Source organism: Falco punctatus (assembly GCF_963210335.1).
Source record: "Falco punctatus genome assembly, chromosome: 15".
Taxonomy (NCBI): domain Eukaryota; kingdom Metazoa; phylum Chordata; class Aves; order Falconiformes; family Falconidae; genus Falco; species Falco punctatus.
The window spans coordinates 960,704-984,477 of record NC_137595.1 but is presented as its reverse complement, the minus strand read 5'-3'; the positions used below and the strand labels follow the sequence as shown (position 1 = coordinate 984,477).

At 54.2% G+C, this 23,774-nt stretch overlaps 1 protein-coding gene across 5 annotated transcripts in view; it reads right to left on the bottom strand.

Annotated features, from left to right (window-relative positions):
- Positions 1-23,774, bottom strand: part of STARD8 (StAR related lipid transfer domain containing 8) — a 60,061-nt gene that overhangs the window by 17,189 nt on the left and 19,098 nt on the right. Inside the window, exon 1 of one of the 5 annotated variants that reach the window (XM_080366225.1) lies at positions 12,063-12,427. The exons of 2 other annotated variants lie outside the window; for them this stretch is intronic. In XM_080366225.1, the coding sequence (XP_080222351.1) occupies positions 12,063-12,291 (229 nt within the window). In that variant the 5' untranslated portion in view covers positions 12,292-12,427. Of the gene's footprint in view, positions 1-7,426; positions 7,871-8,571; positions 10,055-12,062; positions 12,428-23,774 lie in introns of those variants that run through there. 2 more of the 5 variants (XM_080366228.1, XM_080366230.1) reach the window with 2 other exon arrangements.

Here is a 23,774-nt window from a genome sequence, read left to right as displayed (position 1 = left end):
CATACCTCTGCTCACCCTGTTTTGGAGCCGAGTCCCAGGCTTTGCCTGCTGCAGCAAGTCCTGCATCCCCCCTGGAGCTCCATGCAGTGGGGAGCAAGCCCACCAAGGGCCAGGGGGTTCTGCCCACCCCAGGCAGGAGCCCTCCCTGTGTTGAAGCGCTGGCACAGAAAAGGTTTCCAAGTGTCTGTGTCCCAGATGGAGCCACCAGCCAGCTTCCTCCGCCCACCCACCCTTCCCACAGATGTGCTTTCCCAGGGAAGCGCAGGAAGGACGGGCAGGCAAACCCTCCTGCCGACGGCACAGGTGGGTGGCAAACGGGCAAGGCCCTGGCAGCAGCACCGGAGCCACGGCCAGACACCATGCATGGGGTCACCCATTGCAAGCCATGTCCCCAGACCTCCCCACAACCTGAAGGGGTGACAGGGGACCCAAAGACCCAAACGTTGCACTAGACAGACGGCAGCACCAGCACCTGTCTGCAGCCTCTGCTGGAAAGGCAGCCCGAGCACCAGGGGCTGCTGCCTCAAGACCCGCCGCTGCCTCAAGCTGGGCAGAACCATGCTGGCAGAGAAGCCACAAGCAGCAGCAATGGAGGCGGCATCTCCAGGCGTGTGGGCTCTCTGATGTCTAGTAAAGGCTCATTGCACACTACACCCACCCCTCAGCAGTGCAGGCGAGAGGGTCTCTTGCCTTCTTTGGTCAGCAAATGCTTTTCCGCAGCTTGTAGCAACATAGTATCTTTGAGATCTGTAGTTTAAATGTGGCAGAAATGATCCCATCCAAGCTGTATTGCAGGAAGAGCAGGCGCGCAGACACCAAACAGGCAGGCACACAAACACTCACAGAGCCCACACCTCCCTAAGAAGCAAGAGGATAAATCCCATGAAGCCACCTTCCCACCACACACTGAACGCAACTTCAGAGGACCCCAAGGACACCCCGTGCATGGGCACCCGCTGCCGCAGAGCCAGTGTGCAACAGCACAAGTGACCCGTGCCCACCAGGCACCGGGCTGCACAGCTCCCCCGGCTCCTCACCAGGGACCGAGCAGCAGATGAAGACAAGGTGCACAAAGATGTCAGCGCTTTCACCTGGGCACTCACAGGGCTCTGTGCAGGGGAAGAGGGCTGGTGGGTTCCTGGTATTTTCAGCGGGCTTTCCTAAGAAGACTTGTGCAATCTGTCTCTCCTCTGCATGTCTGCATTACGCCCACTGCCAGTACCACCACCAACCTGCCAGCCACATCTTCACCCATATCTGACAGGGGAAGTGCAGACACACATAGAAAGCTGCTAACCGTTTTCACGAATGCAGACAGGGAAGGCGGATGAGTGGTCTCATTACATCTCCCACTTCTGAGGAAGCTCACCATGTGAGATAAGCCCTTGGCAAGTGCTGGACATCCCAATGGAGGGGAAACCAGCACTAACATGCTCGCTGGAAACAGCTCCCGATGTGCACAGCCCTTACAAGTCACCAGAGAGTCCCCATCTCCCCCCAGGCAAAGCCTCTGCCCTTCTCCAGCAGCTCCTGAGGCTGGATGGTGTTTCCCAAAGAAAAGGCATCCACAGCCAGTCTCCCCATCTCCTGTACCCAACAAGGAGCACATGCTGTGGCCCAAGTGCCAGTGTGGTCCATCACATATGCCCTGAGTGAGTCCAGTGGGAGCAATTCCACCAGGTTGGCTGCTGCAAAGGGACTCAGGGATGGAGGCACTGCAGGCAGGTGTGTCCCCAACAGAGTGGGAAACCTGGAACAGACACCCCCCCCAGCACCTCCCAGCATGCAGGGGCATGGGGTTGAAAGCAAAAGCGAAGAAAGAGAAGAGTTTCATTTTGTTAGTGAAAGTGGAAGAAAAGGATGAAAACCAACATGAAGGTGGAAAAAAAGGACAATATTCCCCCAGGCACCTTCCTGCACAGTCACTGCACCGTGGCATTTTGGGGTACAGCCACCCCACCCCTGACCTGGAACCAGCGTGGATGGGCAAAAGCCTGGGAGATGCAATAAGAGCTCTAAAATGAGCGAGCTAGAACACCGGAGGCCAACGTAATTACAGGCAGGAAAGCCACTTCCCAGAACCCCAGCTCTGCACTTTTGCTTTAAAAACCAAAAATAAAAAATGAGAAGTCACACCCCAGGATTCTAGCTTCTCACAGCAAGTTTCCAAATTCCCTATAAAAAGTCCCACACAGCCAATTAGTGTGTGAAAAGAAAACCACATCACAAAATTGCCCATACATTACCTAATGGAAAGCCGTGAAACCAGCTGCCTGGCAGCTGAGGGCTGGAGCTCCAAGCCTAAGGCTGTCACACTCCAGCACTAGCGAGGGGAACGCTGCTTCTTCTTTTCGTTTTGGTGTGTTTTCTTTCCATTCTGTCTTAAAATAAACTGTTGCCTACAACAGTGACTATGCAAAAGTGGAGTTCAGCTTCCCCCCCCCAGCCTGTAAACAGAAGTAGTTCCCCACTTGTTACAGAAATGACAGAAAATCCTGACATCTCCCAAACCAGGGGTTTGTGCCTTCACTGCTTGAAAAAGCAAGGAGCTGAAACAGCAGTTTCCCACGGGGAACACCTATCCCACTGCTGCTGAAGGTACAGGGGCATTGCCAGTGAAAGAGGAATTACCTCTGTCCACACCAACCTGGCCTTTCAGAGCAGGAGAGGCACGCTGAATTTACACAGCCACAGGCATCCCACATCCACACGCAGTTTGGCACACAGCACCGATAAATCCCAGTTATGTGCTTCCAGCCCAGCCAGCTCCCAGCACCATCCAGCAAACCGCAGAGATTTCAAAGCTACCAGCACGGACAGGGCACACAGATAGGAATGAGAAACGCAGCTGGACATTCTCCCAGATGCAGTGGGTTTCCATAATTAACCTTCATGCAGTAAATAGGTCTCACAAGTTTTGGGAACTGCTCCTTGCTACATTGCCAACAAGGAATTGTTTAAATGCCTCCACCACCTCCAGCCCTGAAATGCCCTGTCTGCTCCCAGGGGCATCGCTCCCCTGGCGATGACACCACACCAGGGGTGACAGCACCGCGGGGGCACCGACTGCCCGGCGCATACCAGAGCCCGCTGCTGTCACGTCCACGTCCCAGACAGCTGCTGTGTGGTGCACACGAACACAAGGGAAATCCAGAGGTAAAAACGATTCTAGAAGTAGCACAGAAATACCTGGCCAGTGTCTGCATAGGTGTCAGTCCCCAAGAACCGGCTGGGACAACCTGGGCAAGAAGCCCTCTGGTCACCCATGAGGAGGGCCACTGGGTTTCTGCATCACCTCGTGCACCACACCCAAAGCTCACCCCAAGCTTCTCTGCTCCCAGCTGCCCTCCAGCCACTGCCCGGGTGCCCCCCTTTCCTTCCCCATCGCCCCCAGGCAGTACCTGGCTTCGGCAATGCTCACAGCCCCCCTGCCCTGCCCTGGAGGGCAGCAAGGCTGGAAACCCCAGCTGGCCAGCAACCCCTCTGGAGGACAGCAGAGAGGAAGGAAGGGCCCTGGGATGCCAGACAAATTGCTGTTCTATTGTCAAAGCAAAGATTCCAGGTAATAAAACAGGCTCTGCTCCAGTGGGTGCCCCCAGCGCAGGGCAGAGGTGGTGCTGTGCAGGGCTGCTCCAGGCAGCAGGGCAGCAGTCACCCCCGGGAGCGCTCCCCCCACCTTATCTCTGCCCTGCTCATATCTTGGCTCAGCTCCAGGGCTGCATGTAACTACACTTATCAACTAGATGTGACAGGTTTGGTTTCCTTTCCTGCAACTAGCCTAACAGTAGTCTTGTGCCATTCTAAAGAAAGTTAAAAACACAGCCCTTTGCACCCAAAGTGAGTAGAACCTTGTGCTCTATGGTGCACACCACAGCCGTGAGGAAGCCCAAGGGAGCTCAGCTCTGCACCATACCCAGCAAGAAAGCAGCTTCTCCCCTTGCAGGCTGGCACCCGAGACAGGAGCTGCACCCCATCTGCACAGGGAACACTGCCACTTCCATAAACATCACCTTGAGCAATTTAAACTCATGTTTGCAGCCTTTTTGCCTATTAATAAAGATTGCAAGATAGCACTGAAGTAGCCACATCAGTCCCAAACGAATGAGGCTTCATCAGACCTTTGCAACATGCAAACACATTTGTTACCTTCTTTATTTAGAAAAGGGAGAAAACTCCTCTCCTTTCGGTACTCACTCCCCTGGGACCACAAAGCCTAACAGTCACCTCCAGAGAAGCCAACTTCTGCAGCAGCGAAGGGTCTCCTCCTCTTGTGGGGTGTTATTGTAGTCTCAACAAGGCAGGGCTGAACGAACACCTGACCCATACCCAAGAGGCATGGGCTGCACCAGTTGCTGGAGAGGAGAAACCAGTTGGGCTGCTGGCCACACTGTCCGCTGGACGTGGCTGCAGGATGAGGTGGGGTGGCAGAGACAGGCTGGGCCAGGGTGTCCCTGCCACCAGCGTGACAGTTTGCCTTTGCAAGGCAGCGCTGCTCCTGCCTCTGGCTAAGCAAGCTGGAGGAATGAGGCTGCGGCCAGTGCCCTGGAGCTGGTGGCTGCTCCTTTCTGCGGTTTCAGGTCACAGGCAGCACAGCAGACTGGACAAGGGCAGGTGGGGGTGTCCCACAGGATGTTATAGATGCCTGCTCCCTACAGGCATCTCCACTCTTAAGAGTTTTGCAGCACCTTTGGCCACCTCAGGACCCCTCCTGCTGGCCCTTCGCTTTAGACTGTCCCTGGGAGTTCAGGGGTTAAACATCCTGCATTTGAGCGCTGCAGCTGCAGAGCAGATGTCTGGTGGGAAGAAGGGGATGGAAAGGGCATCAATAGGAACAGAAACAAAGGGCCAGGAAGGTGAAGACCCTGATCCATCCTCCTTGTCTCCCCCACCTGCATTTTCGCAGCTGCTCTGACCCCAGAGGAACAACAAATGGGGCAGGAACCCATCCCCTCGAGTGCAGCAGCAAGCCCCCTTCACGCGGGACGAGGGAGCCCAGCACGAACCTTGGTTTCCATATCTGAAGAAGACAATGGCAAAGCAAGCTCAGGGGAGAGAGGGCCTCTGGCTCCAGTCCACCCTATGCACCACCCCAAGAAGGTCCACCAGCGCCAGCACAGCTGATGGCTCTCCTCTGCCCCAGTCTAGACTTGGGGTGAAGTTACTGTCTTCTCTTTGGCATCGGTTACATTATTCCCTTCCTCGGTTTCAGGCTGCTATTTACTCTGCTGAGCTGCCTGTATCTCTACAAACATGCGCCTGTGCACATGGGACAGGGAGAAGCTTCCCAGTGGAAATGAGTTGGAAAGAAGTTGGAAAGTCCTTGCGAGGCTGAAGCACCCAACAGGAACAGTGATGCTGGTAAGAGTGACTGCACTGCAGCAGCGGGATCTGTCTGCCCATCACTACACTTTACCAAGTGAAGAGCACCAAGACACCCCAGTACAACCCCAAAAAGCTGAAAGAAAAAGATGGCACCCAGCTGTGGAATGAAAAGAGAGCTTTGCAGGTTCGCCTGCCTCCCCCTTCCACACATTTGTGTTGCAACAGCCCTGCGCCTGCAGCCAGCAAGCAAGCACTCACCAGTAAAGGGTAGCCCGCCCCATCCAAAGGCAATTGCTGTGTACGTGGAAAGCACTGAATGTTTATATGTTAGCATATGTATACGCATTTCTGCTGTTCAGGTGGCCATGCTGGCTGGCTGCTCTCATCTCTGCTACTGGAAATCCAGGAGAGAAGCAAGATGAAAACTGCTACTCAGATGCTGAAGAAAATTAATCTGTCTTGCCTATCCTGTATCCCACCCCTTCTAAACTTGCACTGTTGTTTTCCTGTTGATAGTCCCATGGATCTCACACACACTTCGTTTGGACTTAGCAGATACTGTCCCTCCGAGGGCAGCCAGTGGTGCCAGAGCTCCCCACCTGACCGCTTCGGTAGCACCAGGGCACAGCCAGCACCCACCAGCTGCCGTAGGTACTGCCCGAAACCGCACCTCCCCGATGAGGAAGGATCACATCATGCATTTCTTTACACAAACATAAAGTGTCCATCTTTCTGCTGCTTGGAAGAGCATTAGACCCAGCACCAACAAAACAATGCACCCATAGCCTACCCCCACCTCCAGCATGCTCTAAGGTTCAGCTCCACAGAGCTGCATCCCAGTGCTGCTTTCACCACAGCATTTACACTGCATGCATTTACCTACACAAGCCATCCCCAAAGGCCCAGGAAGGTCAAGGCAAAGAAAAATTACAATAGTTTTGCTGAAGAGAATCAGCAGCAGCTCTCACCTTTGCAGAGCTCTCAGCTCCACAATGCAGCACGTGCTGCGGGCTCGCATCTCCAGTCAATGCAACCCGTGGCAGTTGCACTACACGCTTAGGAACTATCCTCAGCTCCCACTTTTAAATCCAGGCATTAAAAAAAAAATATTTACTTGTCTAATACATGAGAGAATTTCCTCCTACTTCTGTGCATTTATTTAGAATAGACACTAGGGTGTGTTACCAGAGGAACCCCACAAAGCAGCATTCCCTTGTGGTCTTTCTGCAGCTTTTTCTGTGTCATACGGAATTATAAACCCATCCGGTTCCCAGCTGAAGAATGCACAGGCTCCTGTGGCCTTGGGTGGGAGTGCTGTGAGCCCCTGGGGACATTGAGCCCAGAGCCAGAGCTGTCACACCTGGTCCGCTGGCTGCCTAAGCCAATGGCCAGGCACTGCCACAGCCCTGGCACAGAAACCTGTCCTTGCAGGAAGAAACGGGCACTAAATGCTCAACAGAGGCACAAAGAGTTGCTTTAGGGCTCTTTTCTTCCCTTTTTAAAGGCTGCAATACAAAACTAAGCCAGAATCAAGTACTTCCCCAGCTCTGTGCAATAATCCTCCTCACCAGTCCCCTATTGCAGACTCATGTGTGACTCCACAGTCATGCCCCCTCCTGCCCGCCAGCAGCCCACTGGTGTTTGCTTCAGTCAGGCTCCGTCACCTGGTCCCTGCATTTGCTGCAGCTCCATGGGGAGCCCCACAAGCAAAGGCACTCTGATGCCTGCACATGCTAATCGTTAAACTTGTGAAAATCCTACCTCCTGTCAGAAAGATCTCTGCAAAATTCAGGTTTTTAATACCACAGAGTCCCACAGATGCAGATGGCCCCGATCTCACCCCTCAGCCCACAAACGGCATGCTGGAGGTTCACTGGCAGAACGGCCCCCAGGGTCTGCAGGGCAGCCTCCACCCGACAGGCACATCTCCCTGCAGCCCTTCCAGAGTAACTAGAAATCGAGGCATAAAACAGATAAAAAACAACAACAACAACAAACAAACAGGAAAAACAAATAAAAAACCAGGAAAAACAAACAGAAAACCACCACCACAACAACAAAGCCCAAAATGTAAGTTTCAAGCAGCCGAGTAACTTTCACTGACCATTCTGTGCTCTCTCCTGCAAGGGCAGCTGTGTGCGCAGGGGCAGGAGGCTGGTCCTGCTATGGGGTCCCTGCCGGCTGAGGGGCTCGGGCTGGGGACGGGGCTGGGGATGGCACCACCACCGCTGGGCATTGCTCACAGCGCAGCTGCCGCGGCGGCGCTGCCCTCCCCACGCCGCAGCCTGCCCCCGCGGGCAGCCCTCGCCCGGCTCCCCGCGCCCTCCTTGTCTCTTGCTACAGCCGCTTTGAAGCAAACCAGCGCGGGCCGGTGGTGATGGCACACGGCACGGCTGGCACCGCGCACATGCCTGGCAGGAGGCGGGGGCCAGGCTCCTGGGGAGGTATTTTGGCTTGGGCTCAGGAAAGAACCGAAGATTAAAAGGAGCTGGCACGCCGTGTGGCCACCGCGCTTTCACCAGCCTGGCTGACTCTGTGAGAAATAAGCCCAGATATTAAAAAGGCTGCAGATCTATCACACCCACTGCATCTTAAGAAGGGAGCACAGAGGGGCTGAAAGAAAAGCCACACACAGTGCGACTGACACCAGCCTGAAGTTTGTCACATACATTTCCCCTCTCCTTCCTACCATGCACAGCCACACCCTCGGCACTAGTGCCTTGTTTCATCAGGGCTCAGGGCTCACACCACACCTAACTGCAGCCCCTCTCCCAGGATGCACACTCCCATCAGGACAGAAGCTACAGACCATTTCAAGGGAAAAAAGAAAAAAAGAAGAAAAAATACCCCACACCAAAATAACCCCCGCCCAAAAAAAAGGAAAAAGAAAAGAAAAGAAAAAAGGAAAAAGGGAAAAGAAAATTAAAAAAAAGGAAAAGGAAAAGGAAAAAGAAAAGAAAAGAAAAGGAAAAAAGAAATATGGTAAAGGAAAATCTGTTCTGTTTTTCAAGAAAAGAAATCACAAAAGAAAAGCTTAACAACAAAACAAATCATACCTCCTAACCCTTCCCTCACCCTGCTGCATAAAAGCCAAAGCAAACTGACTTGCTGCAAAGGAAACGCTGTTTTCAAGAAATCTCTGACAAGAATAAAAGGTCACTTCACAGACTTTCCCATCTCCCCCAAGAGTGTGTTTGCTGGCTGAAAGCTCCAAATACAAATACAAAGCTGGGACACGAGCAGACTCACCATGGCAGAAGCTGTTAATCCTGGCTTTGTTCATTGGAAACCGTGGATTAAATGCAGAAAAAAATACCAGCATGACCACTGGCCTCCTTGATCCCCCACCTCAGCCACCCCCGCACCATTCACCCCAGGCAACAGCACTCCTGGCCAAAGACCTTCCCACAGGCGGTCAGCTGGAGAGCTCCGATTTTTCCATGCGGGACGACTGTACCGAGCTAATAAAATTGACCCTGTCTGCCCAGGCAGCCATCTAATTTCTCGGCAGAAGCAAACAGGACATCCCCGGCGGTGCAAAGGCTGAGCTGTTCCAGCAGCGGGGGTGGGAGCAGGCGGGGAGCACACATGCACGCAGACACGCTGCTTAACTGTTTCCAGCTCTCCGCCAGCGCTGCCCGAGCAGCCGGACACGCTTGCTTCCCCCAGAGCAGCCACTCCAGCGGCCGGGGACGTCCCCTGGAGCAGGGACACCAGGGAAGCCTGTCCTAGCTGCGGCCGGCCAGCCACGGGGTGCCCATTGCAGCCAGGTGGGTTGCACCTTTCAATTATAATTGAAAAAAATACGTACCGAGATGCTCAAGTGTGAAACTTGGCGCAGGGCTGCGCTTTGCTGGCACCAGGCTCGGGAAGCAGGACCCACCGGGAGTGCACGGCACTGCCCTGCTGGGAGCAAGCAGAGCGACGCCACCAAAGCCCCCTTTCTCAGCCCATCAGACAGCCACTAGCCAAACCACTGACTGTAAAGCCGAGCTGAGGGCTTCCCTTGGCCGGCTGTTTGCCAACAGCGGGAGCCACCCGCCGCTCACAGCCAGGCAGGCCAGCGCATGTGGACGCAGCCTTTCCCAAGCAGAGGTGACGGGAAGGCTGGGGAACCCAAAAGCATCCATCATAAATTCCCCAGTCCCCCAAGATACCAATGAGGACTAAAAGCTCTGGAAGAAGACGGTTGAGGGACATGAACAGGAGCACCTGCTATCCAAGATACCTAGACTGAACTGCCTCGTTTTCTACAAATTCATGGTCTGCGCTCAACCCACGGGTGCTCCACCTGGCCCTGCGAGGGCTCCTTCCCTCCATCCAGGCAGGACTCACCCAATGTTATCAGGCAGACCGAAGCTGAGGAAACAGCAGGGTCCAAGCAAGAAGCTGTGACTGACACAGGATTAGCCTCTGTAACAAAAAGTGCACTGCAACCGCACCCCCGAGCCGGGGCTTTTGGCATAAACGGTTTACAGAATGAGCTGTGAGATCCCCTCGGCTGAGCAGGACCCGGCAGGGGAGACCCTCGGTCCAAAGTGCAGGAGGGGACAGTTGAGAGGAGCAGGCTGGTAAACACATCTGCCAGCAAACCTTGGAAAGGAGCGGGATGAAAACACCCGCACACATGACAGCAAGGGCATCCAGCTGACAACAGCGATCGCCCGGCAGATGGGGAGGCGTCTCAGTGGCCATCCAAGTTACCAGCGTCCATGTGTAAAATATCCACCAACGCAGGAGGAGTCAAAAGCCGCTTCCAAATGTGATCTCACATCCCAGCGATGTAGGGAAGTACCGTGCCTCAGAGACAGCAGTGCTGCTGCCCTTCAGCGTGCTTGAACGGAGGGTGCCTTGGCTGTTGCCCACTCCAGCTCACAATATGCACTCTGCCAAAGCTGCTCAGGGATCCCACAAAGCTATTCTGACGTAGCAGGTTAATGAAATCCCTGAACTGAGAGGTCTTGATCCTCTTGGGACTGAAAGCAAGCACTCCTCTTGCAAAGAGAGTATTGCTAAAAGCCAGCAGTGGATTTAGCCAACCAGTAACAAATAACAACCGCATTTCACAGTGCAGAAGACCTTTCTGTGTGCATGTGACAGTGGACACCAAACGCAGCTGATGCCGCAGGTGCAGGCTGGAGCTGTGGGATGGTGGTGGCCAAGGCTGGCTCTCTGCAGGGGACATGCCACCCACACTCACGCCAGCAATGGGGCTGAGTCCCAGCCAGGGCAAGGCGTGCAGGGAGGCACAGGCAGGTGCCACACACACATCCTGCCCGCTGCAGCACCCTCCCCCTCAGCAAGTGGAATTTGGTCTGATTCTCCCCAGGAAAAACCTCTTCCACCACTATCACTGGTGGGACCTTCCTGCAATTAATGCTACCATGGCGCCACAGAAGGAAACCAGACCATTAATTTCCAGCTGCAGCAAAAGAACAGCAGCTGCCTCCTGGGTCTCCAGTCCGCCAACATCTGTAGGTGGGAGAGAAGGGAGGAGAGAGCCTTTGCTGGCTCCAAAGCGATGGGAGAGACAGCCAGGCATCCCCTTATCCAAAGCAAACTGCAATGCTGCCCGGGAGAGGAGGCTGAAAGGGTCCCTGAACTTGTAGCTCCTTCTGAGTCACAGAGAAGGTCCCAGTGCCACTGTCCCCTTCACCCCTGGGAGAAAGGTGGAGCTGGCATACCCCATCCAAGGGGCTCCCTGTATGTCCTGGAGAGCTGCTGCCTGGAGAAGCAATGGAAGGGGGGCCCAGGAGAACACCTGGCACGGGGACCTGCAGGTTGGCTTATTGGCTCACACTTCTCCTTCTCAAGTTGGTCTCCTCCTGGTCTCTCCGAAGGCAGGCTGCAGGATGACTGAAGGAGGGCTGACGTGTTTCCCAGACATAACCTGATGCAGCTGGTAACAAGCTGTATTGATTCAAGCCAAGTTCTCCACTAGGTCGCACCATGGGCTTCAACACCAGGTTCGTTCTTTCTCACCTTGTTTCTTACTCCCAGCGGGAAACAGGATCTGTCTCTCATCCCCTATCAAGGGATACAGCATTGCAAAACATCCCACCCACCCCTCAGCTTGCTTCCTTACACAATGGTAGGTAAGACAGAAAAGGCCAGCGCTAGAGGCAGGACACCAACACAAGGACCACTGTGGTGGCTTCTGCCTTCAAACACAGTTCTGCTCCAAACCCAGGACCCTCCAGACTGAGCTGTCCACACGGGCTGCAGCAGTGATGAAAGCACAGCTAACAAGCCCATAATCATCACAAAGATGTGGAGGTCAGAGTGAAACCTTAGGACAAGGGTGGAACCAGATAGCATGGACCTGAGGTTTACGGAGGTCACCCATGTCAAACAGGAGTCCATGACCCTTGCTCTCTCTTTTTTTCCCTTTCTCCCCATTGGAAGGAGATGGTGTTGGGGCTGGAGTCAAAGCTCAAGGCTTCCTTTTCTTTATGAAGCTAACAGAAGCTGCTGCAGAGAGCAGGCCAACGGACTTTTTGAGAAGTAGTTTTAAAAGATGTCACAGTTGTGCAAAAAGACAAAGGAATATTAAAAAAAAAAAAAAAAAAAAAATCACACAGAAGTTTCCTTGCCAGGAATGTGGGGAATGTCAGCGAATATTACAAAACAGGATGCAAAAGCTGGCCTCAAGCAATGTAATAGACTCATATGCTGGCCTGACAGTCAAGATGCTGAATCCCGATGGAAGACAAACCACGGGAATGACAGACTTGACTTACCTGGCTTGGTCCCCTCTGTCTGTCTCCTGCCAGAGAAGCCAGCACAGCCACCTCTGCCAGCCAGCCCCGTGCCCCTTTCCACGGACATGCCTGCCCACATCCTGCACGCAGCCTCAGACGTGGCCCTGCGTGTGCAGCACAGCATCTCCTGAGGAGCCGAGGTGAGCAAAGCCCCAGGGACACAGCCCAGGGGCCCGCTCACACTGCGGCGGGGGGGCTGAGGATGCATGGGGGGAACTGGACTGGTCTGCAGCCAAAGGATAGTCCTGAATCTCAGACCTCTGCTGTAAGCAATACAAAACACTTCTCAGAGATGGTTAAAATGACCCTCTGCTTCAGTTCTGTTAATTAACCAAGTACTTCCCAGACTTCCAAGGCATTTAACAGGCACATGAGCTCACACCCCCCTGCACAGCTATTCTGGCTCAAGGGAAGCGATGACGCTGAGTGCATCCGAGTCGCTGCTTGCGGCTGCAGACAGCAAGGTCAGAAGCAGAGGAGGACCTCCCCCGGGTCAGGCCAAGGAGAAGCCCATGGGTTACAAGACAGCAGGAAGCCCTAATTGAACACACCAACTGTTGCAGCAGCAGCATTAAGAAAACAGAGGCCAGTTACTGGCAAAGCAGCGCCTTTTTGCAGGAACAGGCATGTTTTTTTCCAGCTTCCCTTCCACATGAAAGCCCCTGTGGAAGTGAAAAAAGCATTGTCACAGCAAGACCTACTTGGGGGTTTTCTTGCCTGACTGAATATCGCCCCAACAGCACAATGGTCTCACTTGTGCTCGCAGCTGGACACAGCAAGGATGAGCCTGCTGCTAACGGGAAACAAATTCCCCTCCTGATGATGGGCTTATGCACAGGGCTGGTGGAGGCTCCAGCCCGCATCTGATGCTTTCTAGGTGTTACACTAGGAAAACTTTGCCCTACAGACAATTGTACTGGAATATTCACCTGTGATCACACATGGAGGAAACTCTCCAACAAAACTTCTGCTGCAGGGCCATGCAGGCTGCAGGAACCCCAGTCTCCCCATCACTGCGGAGTGGGAGGACCAAAGCAAAGGCTGTCCTCATGGTGCTCACCCAGGTCTTCTTGGCCAGCAGGAAACCAGCCAGGAAGAGCCCTCCCCAGGGCTCAAAACCCGTACAGCCATGTGTTGCAGGGTGAGGGACCTCAGCAGCATCATCCCCCTCCCTGCACCTCAGAGGGGCTGCCCATTCCCGGGGCCCCTCAGGACCGCCTCAGTCCCACGCTTAAGATGCTTTGCACGGCAGTATTTTACACATGTAAACTTCCCCAGCAGTCATCTTTGCATCCTTCAGAACAACTCTTCAAAATGTTTATGTCTTCTTGAGCAAGCATTACTTTTCAGTCTCACTAGCGTGCGGCAATTCTCCTGTTGATGTTTCTCAGGCAACCTTTGCCTCAGAAAACCTCTACCTTAGAGCTGAGGTTAGCGTCATTTGTGGTAAATCAATCGGCTCACATCCTTCTAAACCTCATTTATGAGTCACTGATTTTGAACTCGCACATGCCATGTTTTCTGAAGGGACTCAAAGCCCTTAATTAACACTCGGCTTTTACCAGTGGTTAGAAAAACCAAGTGCTGAGCTGCTTTGAAACAGCAGGCTGTGAAAGCCTCTAGTCCCATCCCTTTGCAACAGGCTAGCCCGGCACACCAGCCATCCTGGTCAGCATCTTCAGGGGGCTGGCAGCACCCGCCCACCAGCCACCACAGCCTTTTGCTATCGAGCCCCATCTGAGCCAGCCTGTACCTTGCTCTTGCCCCAAAAAAATGCATGTTCCAGTGCCTGGATGCATGGATGCATGGCTGCTCACCTATGCGCAGCTGAGCGAGCTAAAGCGGCATGCACACAGACAGGCATGCTCCAAGATCCTGCCCGGCAGGCAGGATGGCACGCACGGACGCACACACATGTGCAGGGTGATACGACCCATGACCGCTGCACTGAAGGACTCACTGCTCTTGCCTGCCAGCTGCTCACGGAGCATTCTGTCCCTACCTGCCAGCAGCCTGCCTGCAGAGCTGCGGAGGGTCACAATGTCCTTCCTGGCTAAGACCACCAAGCCAGAGCAGAGGAGCTGATCTTTGCTCTCCCTGGCTTTCCAGAGCATTCCTGGACAGAGGCGTGGGATATGGCATCTCCTCCCACTTCCACTGCAGAACGCTGGTGTGCCCATCCCCACGCCGGGACCTGCCGCTGGCACCAGAGGGATGCACAGGACTGCTTGGCGCAGGCAGGTGGGGCTTTCTCTGCCATCCCCACCTGCACTCCTGGGAAGCAGCACACAGCACCCTTCCCACCCTGCACCTGCCGAGGTGGAGAGGGCTGGAGATGAGCAGAATCCCTTTCTGCCCTTCATTTTCCCCCACACAACCTGCAGCTTGCACACTCACAGTTTTTTTGCCCCAAGAAGGGTCTAAGGTGTACCAAGTGCTGGTTCAGGCCATCCATCAAAACTGCACTGCTGAAGGTCTCAATGCAGCCCCCCACTCACCCTGCCTGAGGATGCCATCCCAACGCAAGAGGGTAGGATTAGTGGTTGGTCTCCTGCTCTCTGCCACAACCTTGACTACTGATTTACACCACCAGCATCATCAGGCAGGTCAAGCCTCACTTGCCAGGCTCAGTTTCCCTGATATGCTCTCCTTCTCTGCAAGGCCTGCCTGCTGTTGCTCTTTTCCCCCCTGGACAAGGAGCCATTACCAGATAAATTACATGTGCCCACCAGCTGGGCCAGAGAGATAACAAGGCAGTAACCAGGAGGGAGGTGCTGGCAGCCACTGGCAGCAGGCAGGATATGCCCTACCAGCTGCTGGCACCTCTGCACCACGGGCAGGGCCATGGCACCGACCTGGGCAGGAAAGCAGCTGCAGCGGCCGCGGGCAGGAACTCACTGGCAGCCCATGGCTCCCCCTGCCCACGGCCAGCACAGCCTGGCTCCAGGCAAAGCCAGAGATGGGAGCAAGGGGAGCGGCCACTAGTGCATCATTTAATACCCCGGTGGGCTCAGGAGCCTGGCCAAGAAACAAGAGTGCCTCAATAATCCACAAAACACAGACTTACACAACATGGAGTTGTATTTATCCGTGCTATCTCCACGCTGCCAGGAGCCATTTACAAGCACAGCTCCTGTTCAAGGAGTGGCACATGTACCCCCAGACAGCAGGTGAAGCAGTTGGGCAGGTGTAGCCCAAGGACACTGGAGATCTCCGTGTTCATTTGCGATACGGAGGCTTCAAGGCCCAAAAGGTGCCCCATCCTGACCCAGAGCTGGGCACCTGGGGAAGGCTGGCCCTGCCAAGACAGATGTTTGCAATTCGCCATGTTTTCCTCCTCACTATGGAGACAAAAGATAAAGTGTCGGTGAACTTATCAGATACTATTGATTGAGACTTCTGACCTCATTACCCTCTGCCTTCTCTGATGGCCGTGGCCAAAGAAATAGAGGTGCGAGGCATGGGCTCCTTTCACAGGACCCTGCCTGGGCAACCTCAGCCCGCCACCTCAAAGCGAGAGGTGCCACCCCAAAGCACAGCTCTGATGGGGCAGGGAAGAAGGGGCAGAGGTACAGGCTGCCATCACAGAGTGAAGGGCTCACTCAGGGTTCGCATAGCTGAGAAGGGGGCAGGAAGGAAAAACGTCAAACCGCAGAGCTCTGCCAAGTGCTTGGTGCTGCTTCCGCCAGTATTTTGCAGAACTTAATTAATGAGCAAACATCTGTGGCTCCACATCCCGTAAAGAATATTCACAAGAAAAGCTCCACTTATGAAAAAAAAATTAATTAAAAAGAAATAAATCACTGCTTCTCAAGCAGGTGGGAAAGCTGTGGAGAACAAGAGGAGGAGAGGCAGGCATCGCTGGCACGGGCTGCAGTGGCAGCAGGATGGCTGTGCCTGAGCTCCAGGGACAGCATGACCCCCGCCACGGCTTCCTGCGCTGGAGGAAGAGGTCTGGGGCACACCCAGCTCCTCTCAAAACAGGCTCTACGGAAAGAGAAAGGCAATCCACCAAAAATTCACCTTCATCCAAGTCCCAGCCTGCCTGCACCCTCCTGATGCCCAGAACCCTTCAACCACTCGCAGCCTGCTCATGCTGCAGGCCACGTACCGCGCTCTGCCAAGTTCAAGGTCACGGCTAACAGCACCCATGCACCCAGGGAATGGAGCATGAGGCACAAAAGCTTCAGCTTATCAGCAAGCTCTGACTTTTCTCTTTCTTGAGCACATCAATTTCACGCTACATGTCCTATCATCACCACAGGGATCTCTCCCAGCGTCTGGGGACTGATCAAGGAGGGCAGGATGGGGAATGACATGAGCACCTCACCCATCTCTTTGAACCTGCATGCCAGAGCAGGAGCGTGCTTTCCACTAGACACAAACATCCTCACTCAAGCCCTTCAGCTGCAAGAGCACCCCCAATAACTACCCACCTTCATCTCAGCATCACTTCTGGTGGTAGGGCACCCAGAGGACAGCAGCAGAAGAGCAGAGGACCATGCGGACCTCTTCGCTTCCTCCTGCTCCTCTGTGTGGGTAACTGACTGCAGGCTCGGTGGCTCTCCACCAAACAGCCCCAGGTCTCCCATTCCCAGTGACAACTGAACATCTTTAATAAAATAAATAAAACAATTCCATTCTTTCCAATGCTTCCCATGTCATGTTTTGCAGAAATACCCTGCACCAGTGCAAGGAATGCCTGTGGCTGCGGAGATGAGCCCTCGGTGGGCTCTCCATCCAGCACCCCACAGCCCACCACAGCAGCACCCTCCGGCAGGCACCTGCAGGTGCATCTACAAACCCTCTCTCTCTGCCGTGCCTATGAAAGACTTAAAAGTTACGCCACTTCTTTTGCGTGGGAGTAACCCCCATCACACCAACCAGCACCACCTGATGTTATTTACCTTCTCCTCCCTGGCTCCATCCCCTTTTGCAGTCTGGATGCCAACCATCAGACCAGCACCTGTCTTTGTACCTGGCCTGGCACAAGATGATGCTGGATTGCAGCTGAAATTTGAAAGAGTGGTGCTGGTAACAGTGTTGTATTTTGCAACTGCTCTCCATGCTGAGTATCATCTCCATTTCAACAGCAGGCACCCAGTCACACGCCCCAGGGGCTGAATCCCATTCAAACATATGGGATCCTACTGGCACGTATCAGCAAGGTGGGTATCTGGAGCATGTACTCGATGCGTGTTCAAGCAGAAACAGTACCAACTGGATGCTCCAGACAGAGTCTTGCTGGAAGAGTGGGCACATACTGGAAAACCAGAGCATCCCTTGCTGGAGCAGCAGCCATCCAAGCCAACACCCCAGCAGCAGCCTCACAGCAAGCACGCTGCCTTGTTAACCTGTGCAAAGAGGCAGCCTCCAGCCAGCCCCACAAACACTTTTGGAGGCTATCTACAGAATACCAGTGTTCCCAGTTCAGCTTTTTCAGACTGCCTCATAGTCAGCAGCATTTTGTGGCTGGGACCACCGCTCCTCGGGTTGCCGGAGCAGAGCGACACTACCAGTGGCCCCAACAGAGATGGGGCTGGGAGCCAAGGCGAAACAATGGAAACCATTTACAGAGCAGGAAGCTGCATCTGCTGGATGAAACGCTATCTTCAAACAAGACGTGTTTGGATAACTCCAGTTTCATAACTCGTTTCTTCCAATGTTAGGAAATCACAGTAATAAAAAGAAAACAAAATAGGGGAGAAGAAACTTGGCAGGGGGAACAACGGAAGAATAGCTTCAACCACAGTGCTGCCTCGGAGGTGAGCCCACAGGGGCGGCGGGGCTCCAAGGACCTTGCACAAGAACCAAGGTCTGATCAAATATCAACAGGAAAAGAGTTAAACCTGCACTACAGGCATCAAGAGCACAGTAAATTTTCATTATTTTCTCTATTACCACATCTCCTTGATTGTTTTTGGTTTTAATGGGACTCAGCCACCTTGGGAGAGGGAACAGAATTAGCCAAAGGTCAGAATTTGGGGTCCAGCAGCACTTAATCTTCATCATCTTAAAGGTAATGGAAGGGATGGTCTTAAAGGGGTGGAAGGGGATGACATCACCTTTTCTTGGCATTGACCGCTTCTTGGGCACAGACAGACAGCTGTTTTCTGGTGTTAGCAGTGCTGAATCACAGCAAAGATAAACCTGCCTGCTCCTTAAATTCCTAATGCTAACGTAAAAACCCTACAGACACTAGAAAAGGACTTAACAGTGTTTTAGTAGGTCACTACTTAGCAGGGAGAAGCAACAAGAGGGAAGACAAACACAAAGCTGCTTAGCTCCAAGCCCAAGGCAGCTGCTCTCTGACCCAGCACAACACAAATTCCCACCAGAGCTGCTGCCTGAGCAGATGACTCGGATCCTTACCCCAAATCCTGCTCCCAGCTCGGGGCAGCTTCATTTCCAGAGCATGCAGCTCCTCTCTGATGTTTTTTGCAGACAAAGGAACAGCCAACCCTCACTCTCCATCACCCCGCGAGGTGGAGGGGAGCAGCCAGCCCGTGCTGGGGTGCATCACCCCGTGGTTCAGCTGCACCACAGCAGCCGGCACAGCACAGCACCCAAGCACATCCCCGAGCAGAGAATCCCCCTGCACGGGAACCACATTTTGCAGAGGAACAGGGTGCACCCGCTTGGCCACCCGCCCTGTGCAGCCCCCACGCTGGGCACTAGCCCCTCGCTCCCAAATGCACTGAGGGGGCACACCAGCCACAAGAACAAGGCGGGGGATCAGTAATGGGATTTTATTCTTATATTTAAACACTGAGGCTTTAATGTAAACCAGGGCTTGCTGCACCACTGACAGCTTCATGCCCTCCTCTTCACTCCGAGCCATCAGTGCAAACAGGTGTTTTGGGTCCCTGACACCCCGCACACACCGGCAGAGCTGCCAGGGGCCAGGAACCCACTCCTCGCTTGCTCCGACGGCTGGTCCCACGGCCACTGCTCCCATGGCTGGCACCTCAAACAATTTAGGACAAGGAGCCAAAAGCTGAGGTCACTCGGCTTAGGCTACCAGACCCCTCCTCAGCACCCACCTCCTCTCCACACCCTCCCCAGTCCAAATATAAACTTGCTTACAGGAAATGCCTTAAAGAAAAGGCACCTCCCTGAGTCCCGGAGAATGCCCAGAAAATAAACTGTCTCTGGACATGAAGGAAATGACTTTTTTTAAAAAAAAAAAAAAATCACACTGCAAAGCAGCTTTAACCTTTTCAGTCCCTGCTGCAAACTCAGCCACCCTCATGCCTCAGGGAATTTCGAGGTGTGTGTGCTCCAGATTGGCAACATGAGAGGAGACTCCTGCCAGAGGTCCCTGTGTCCTTGCAGCATCACCAGGTCTTGAGCAAAAATGGTCCAAAACCCATAATCCAAATGCAAACTCTTCTGATATGGAGAGCACTGCACCCTCAGAACAGGCTCATAGCCTGGGACCCACTCTTAATTTCCACAGAATCACAGGATGGTCAGGGTGGGAAGGGACCTCTGGAGACCATCTAGTCCATCCCCCTGCTAAAGCAGGTTCTCCTAGAGCAGGCTGCACAGGATCGTGTCCAGACCAGCCCCCACATTCCCGGCAACACCAGCCTCCAAACCCAGCAGCTCCTGCCCCATGCAGGCATAGCACTGCATCTGGTCCAGCCGGGCTGGGGAGCAAAGCGACATACGGAGGCTTAGGAAGTAAAATACTGGTTTCATACCAACACCCCTACACAAAATACAAGAAAGAAAAAAGAGAAGAAAGTCAGGAAATCCAGGACACAGAGAGGCGTCTGTCTCAAAACAGTCAGTCAAGGAGGCTCCAAAGCAAACAGCCCAGTGCAGGGAGAAGAGCTCACCCTCCCCGTCCCTCCTGGGGACCCAGGACAGTGCTGCGGCAGAGGGAGCATCTGGCATCCCGGGAGAGCCCTCCGACCAACGTGCTGCCACAGCACTGCCATGGGCACAGGCACTGCCAGGGCTGCCAGAGCGGAAGTGTTATGGGGCAGGAACAATAAATAAAACTCAGTGGCAGGATTCAGTAGTGTCCGATATTCAGAGGTCACAATCTGCAGAGAAGGCAATTCTGTTCTCTCTCTTCTACAGAGGAGACAGCTGAGGCAAAGCCTCTCCTGAAGCAGTGTCAGGAGCAAAGCCAAGAGCACGGCACAGCTCCCTGCATCCACAAAAGCCCTTCCCTTGTCATTGGACCGCAATGCCTCCCTAAGTGTGCCCCTTAAAAGATGTATACTCAGGGCTTTAAGTCTCAGATGCACAAAGTAGTTTGATACAATTCAGCTGCTGCTGCAAAATGCCTAAAATACTTGTTGTGGTTTTTGTTGGGGTTTTTTTGGTTGGTTTTTTTTTGAATGGCAGCAGAATTGGAAAAGTCATGCTGCAGAGGTGTGTGCAGGCCCTGGGCGTGGGAAAGGAAAGCAGCAGGGTCAGCTTCCACTTGGCTGGAAAGCAAGCGTCCGTCCGGAGCACAAGTCAAAGGTTCAGCAGGAGATCACACCTGCCTCCTGAGAAGAGGGTCAATTTCTGCGCAGCCCCTGGGCTTTTTGCCTGGTGTATTGAGGTACCCAGTGTGAATAACCCTGATGCCCACAGGAGGAGAGCCTGCATGAGCTGGCAGTCATCCTGGAGAGCAGCAACAAGTGCTTTGGAGAGCTCTGCAGCAGAAGGATGCTTCTGCAAACAGGGTCCAGGAGAGCAGGGTTGTTACTCTGGCTCTGCCAAGACAAGCTGTGCAAGGCAATCCAGAGATCAAGTAAGCATTTTGGTACCTAAACCCTCTGGAGATGCCCCCACAGAAGGTGTTAGGAAGAGCAAATCAGACAGCAGATGTTGGCAGTTTCTAGGATGGATGTCTCAGGCAGCTGAAATCTGCAATATTTGCTGGACAAACCAGTGGAGCTCCCCAGCGCTCTCACCGCTGTGCTGTGCCTGGTATGCATTTAACTGGGACAAAAAAAGCCCCTCTCAAATGAAGTGGTCTTCACAGCAAAACCACTGCATGGGCTGGTCACTGCTGCCAGCAGCAACATGGCAGGTGGGGTTTCACCTCCCTCAGCCTTCAGGGATGGGGAGCTGCGGTGTCGGCCGAGAGCCCCCACTGCTGCCACAGGGATTTGGGATGCTGCTGCCGCTGCCCCATCACTAACCGCTTGGCCCCACATCCCCGGCATCCCAGCACCCGCATTGCCAGCACACACCCTGCACCTCAGCCGAGCAGCTCGGGCATCTCACCAGCAGGGACCTTTGCCAGCCACGGGCTCCGTGCCGCACACGGGTACCCCTGCCAAGGGACAGCAACTCCCATCAGATGGTGCGAGCGGCCGGGGAGGAAACACTGCAACGTCCTACAGCAGCTCTTGTAAATCATTTATTTGGATATCAGCTTAATTTCTGCAGCCCACCTGCCACACTCCCGGTCCCATTTCAGGATGGCCACAACACAGCACTCATCTGTCCTGCTGACAGGATGAGGCCCTGGGAAGACACAGCAAACACGCAGGTACCTTCCTCTGCGACTCCCAGGCAGCTACTGCCAAGCTGGCCATAGACAGAAGATTTATGCACCACAGAAACTAACGAGGCCATGTAACTGTCCAGCAAGAAACATTTCCTGCTCCAAATTAGCAACAAAAGATCAGAATCGGAAGCATTTGTAATGGAACATAAAAAGATTTGGAGATGGGCGCAAGGATGCTGAATGAAACCAAGAGGGGGGATAAAACGCTGGCTTTGCTGCGACCCATGAAAGGCAATGCTCAGTCTCCCATTGGCAGGAGAAGCGTCCCTGGGCCGGAGGGGAACAGGAGGTGGCTGAGGGGACCCAGGCAGGGAAATGGGGCACCCCAGCACATGGCAGGTACCGACGACCTGTTTTCTCATACACACAATCTCAAGCACATCTAAGTGCTTCAAACATTGGGTTTTTCAGAAGCCCTGCATTTTAAGCTGGGAAAGAACCACTGCTTCCTAAATTCTTGCTGCTCCTGAGACAGCACCACAGCTCCCAGGACTTCATCCCAGGAGAAATCACACAGACAGTTCATGCACAGCCCCAGGCACTGAGGCTGGTGCATGCCCGAGCCCAGGAGGCTCACAGCAGCAGCTCTCACCAGCCAGCAGCCTCCCCAGGAGGTTTGCTCAGGAAGGCATCTAGCAGCCATGTGGCAATTCTCTGCCTGGGAAAACACAGCTGAAACACTGGCCCTGGCTGCCCAGACGTCCTGCTCTTGCCCAATGACACTGACGAAACAAGATCAAGTGTGGTCTGAGTCACTCTTGAGTGTCACTGTCCCACAGCCTTGTGACACCTCTGCCTGCAGCCATTTCCAGTTTCACTGGGAGCAGCAGATGGACCCCCAGCTGCCCCTCACCAGACCACCGCCCCTCAAGCAAACCAGTGCCAGCAGCCCCAGGACCTTCCTCCCCAGCCCGACCTGCTGCCCACAAGCCCAGCCTTTAGCTTGCAGCTATGCTTCATCCTCTTCAGTCCTTTCCTTTTTTTCCTTCCTTTTTTCTTCAAACGCTCACTTTCTTGTCATCTCTACCTCTGCTTCCTGCCCCAGCCCCAGGCTGAGCTGCCAGCTGCCAGCCACCCCATTCCGCAGACATGCGTCCTGGGTGGGAAGGCAGGAGGGGCAGGAGGAAGGGGGACAAGTCCCCCAGCCCCTCTGCTTCAACCCTGCACTGCCCACAGTCGCAGGGGAAGCTCACAGCTCAGGGACGGATCCCTCCACACCTGCAGATTTATTGCCCCTGCTCCACAAACACCCGCTTTCCAGCTGGCAGCCGTTGGTTTGACCCCCAAAACATCCGGCAGCACCGCAGCTGGAGCACCCTGCGAGGGGTGCAGAGGGAGCGTTCCATTGCCATTCCTAGAAGGAATGGGGGGAGAGCATGACTCCTCTGTGCTGCACCAGGGAAACAGGCCATTCAGAAACTGAACTTGTGCCCTGCACAGCACCAAAAACACTCTTACAAAATTGGGGGGGTGGGGGTGGGTGGGCAGAGAAGGGGAATAGGAACCCCATCATGATGTACCTTTGCAAATAAATTGTCAGTGAGCAGTGACGGACTTGCGGGTCCAAAGCACTCTCTCCCACTGCCACCCACCCACACTCACCTGCACAGGCAGCGTGGGGTCCTTAAATAGTGATATTAATCACTTGTGCCCCAACGAGCTTTGAAGGCTGGCATCACAGCCAGCTCCCAAGGGGCACAGCGAGCCCATGACCAGCCCAGGAGGAGCAGGCTCCCTGCAGGTCCCGCATGCACATGTTGCCATCAGATGCTTTTCACTCCCAGATAAAGGGCAGGAAATCCCCCGGCACATCCGGGCTCTGGGCTGGGCCCCTCGGTTCAGAGCCACCATACTCCTGCTCCCAATTAAGCAACGGGAGGCCCAGGCCTTGGCTGCAGGGTCCATGGAAATCCAGATGTTCACACAAGACCACGCTGCCTGCCCCGGGAGCCAGCTGTTCTGGCATTTATCCTGACCACCCATCAGCCTGGGCACTATCGTCACATTGGATGGCAATGGCAGCACAAGCACACCTTGCTGAAGGCTTGTCCCCTCCTGCAGCATCCTGGGCTGTGACACTGTGCACCTCTGCCCAGGTGTCCCAAGGCAGGCAGCCTGGCTGGGGCAAAAACAGCGCTGCATGAGGCTGAGCAGAGACCCCTCACTGCTGC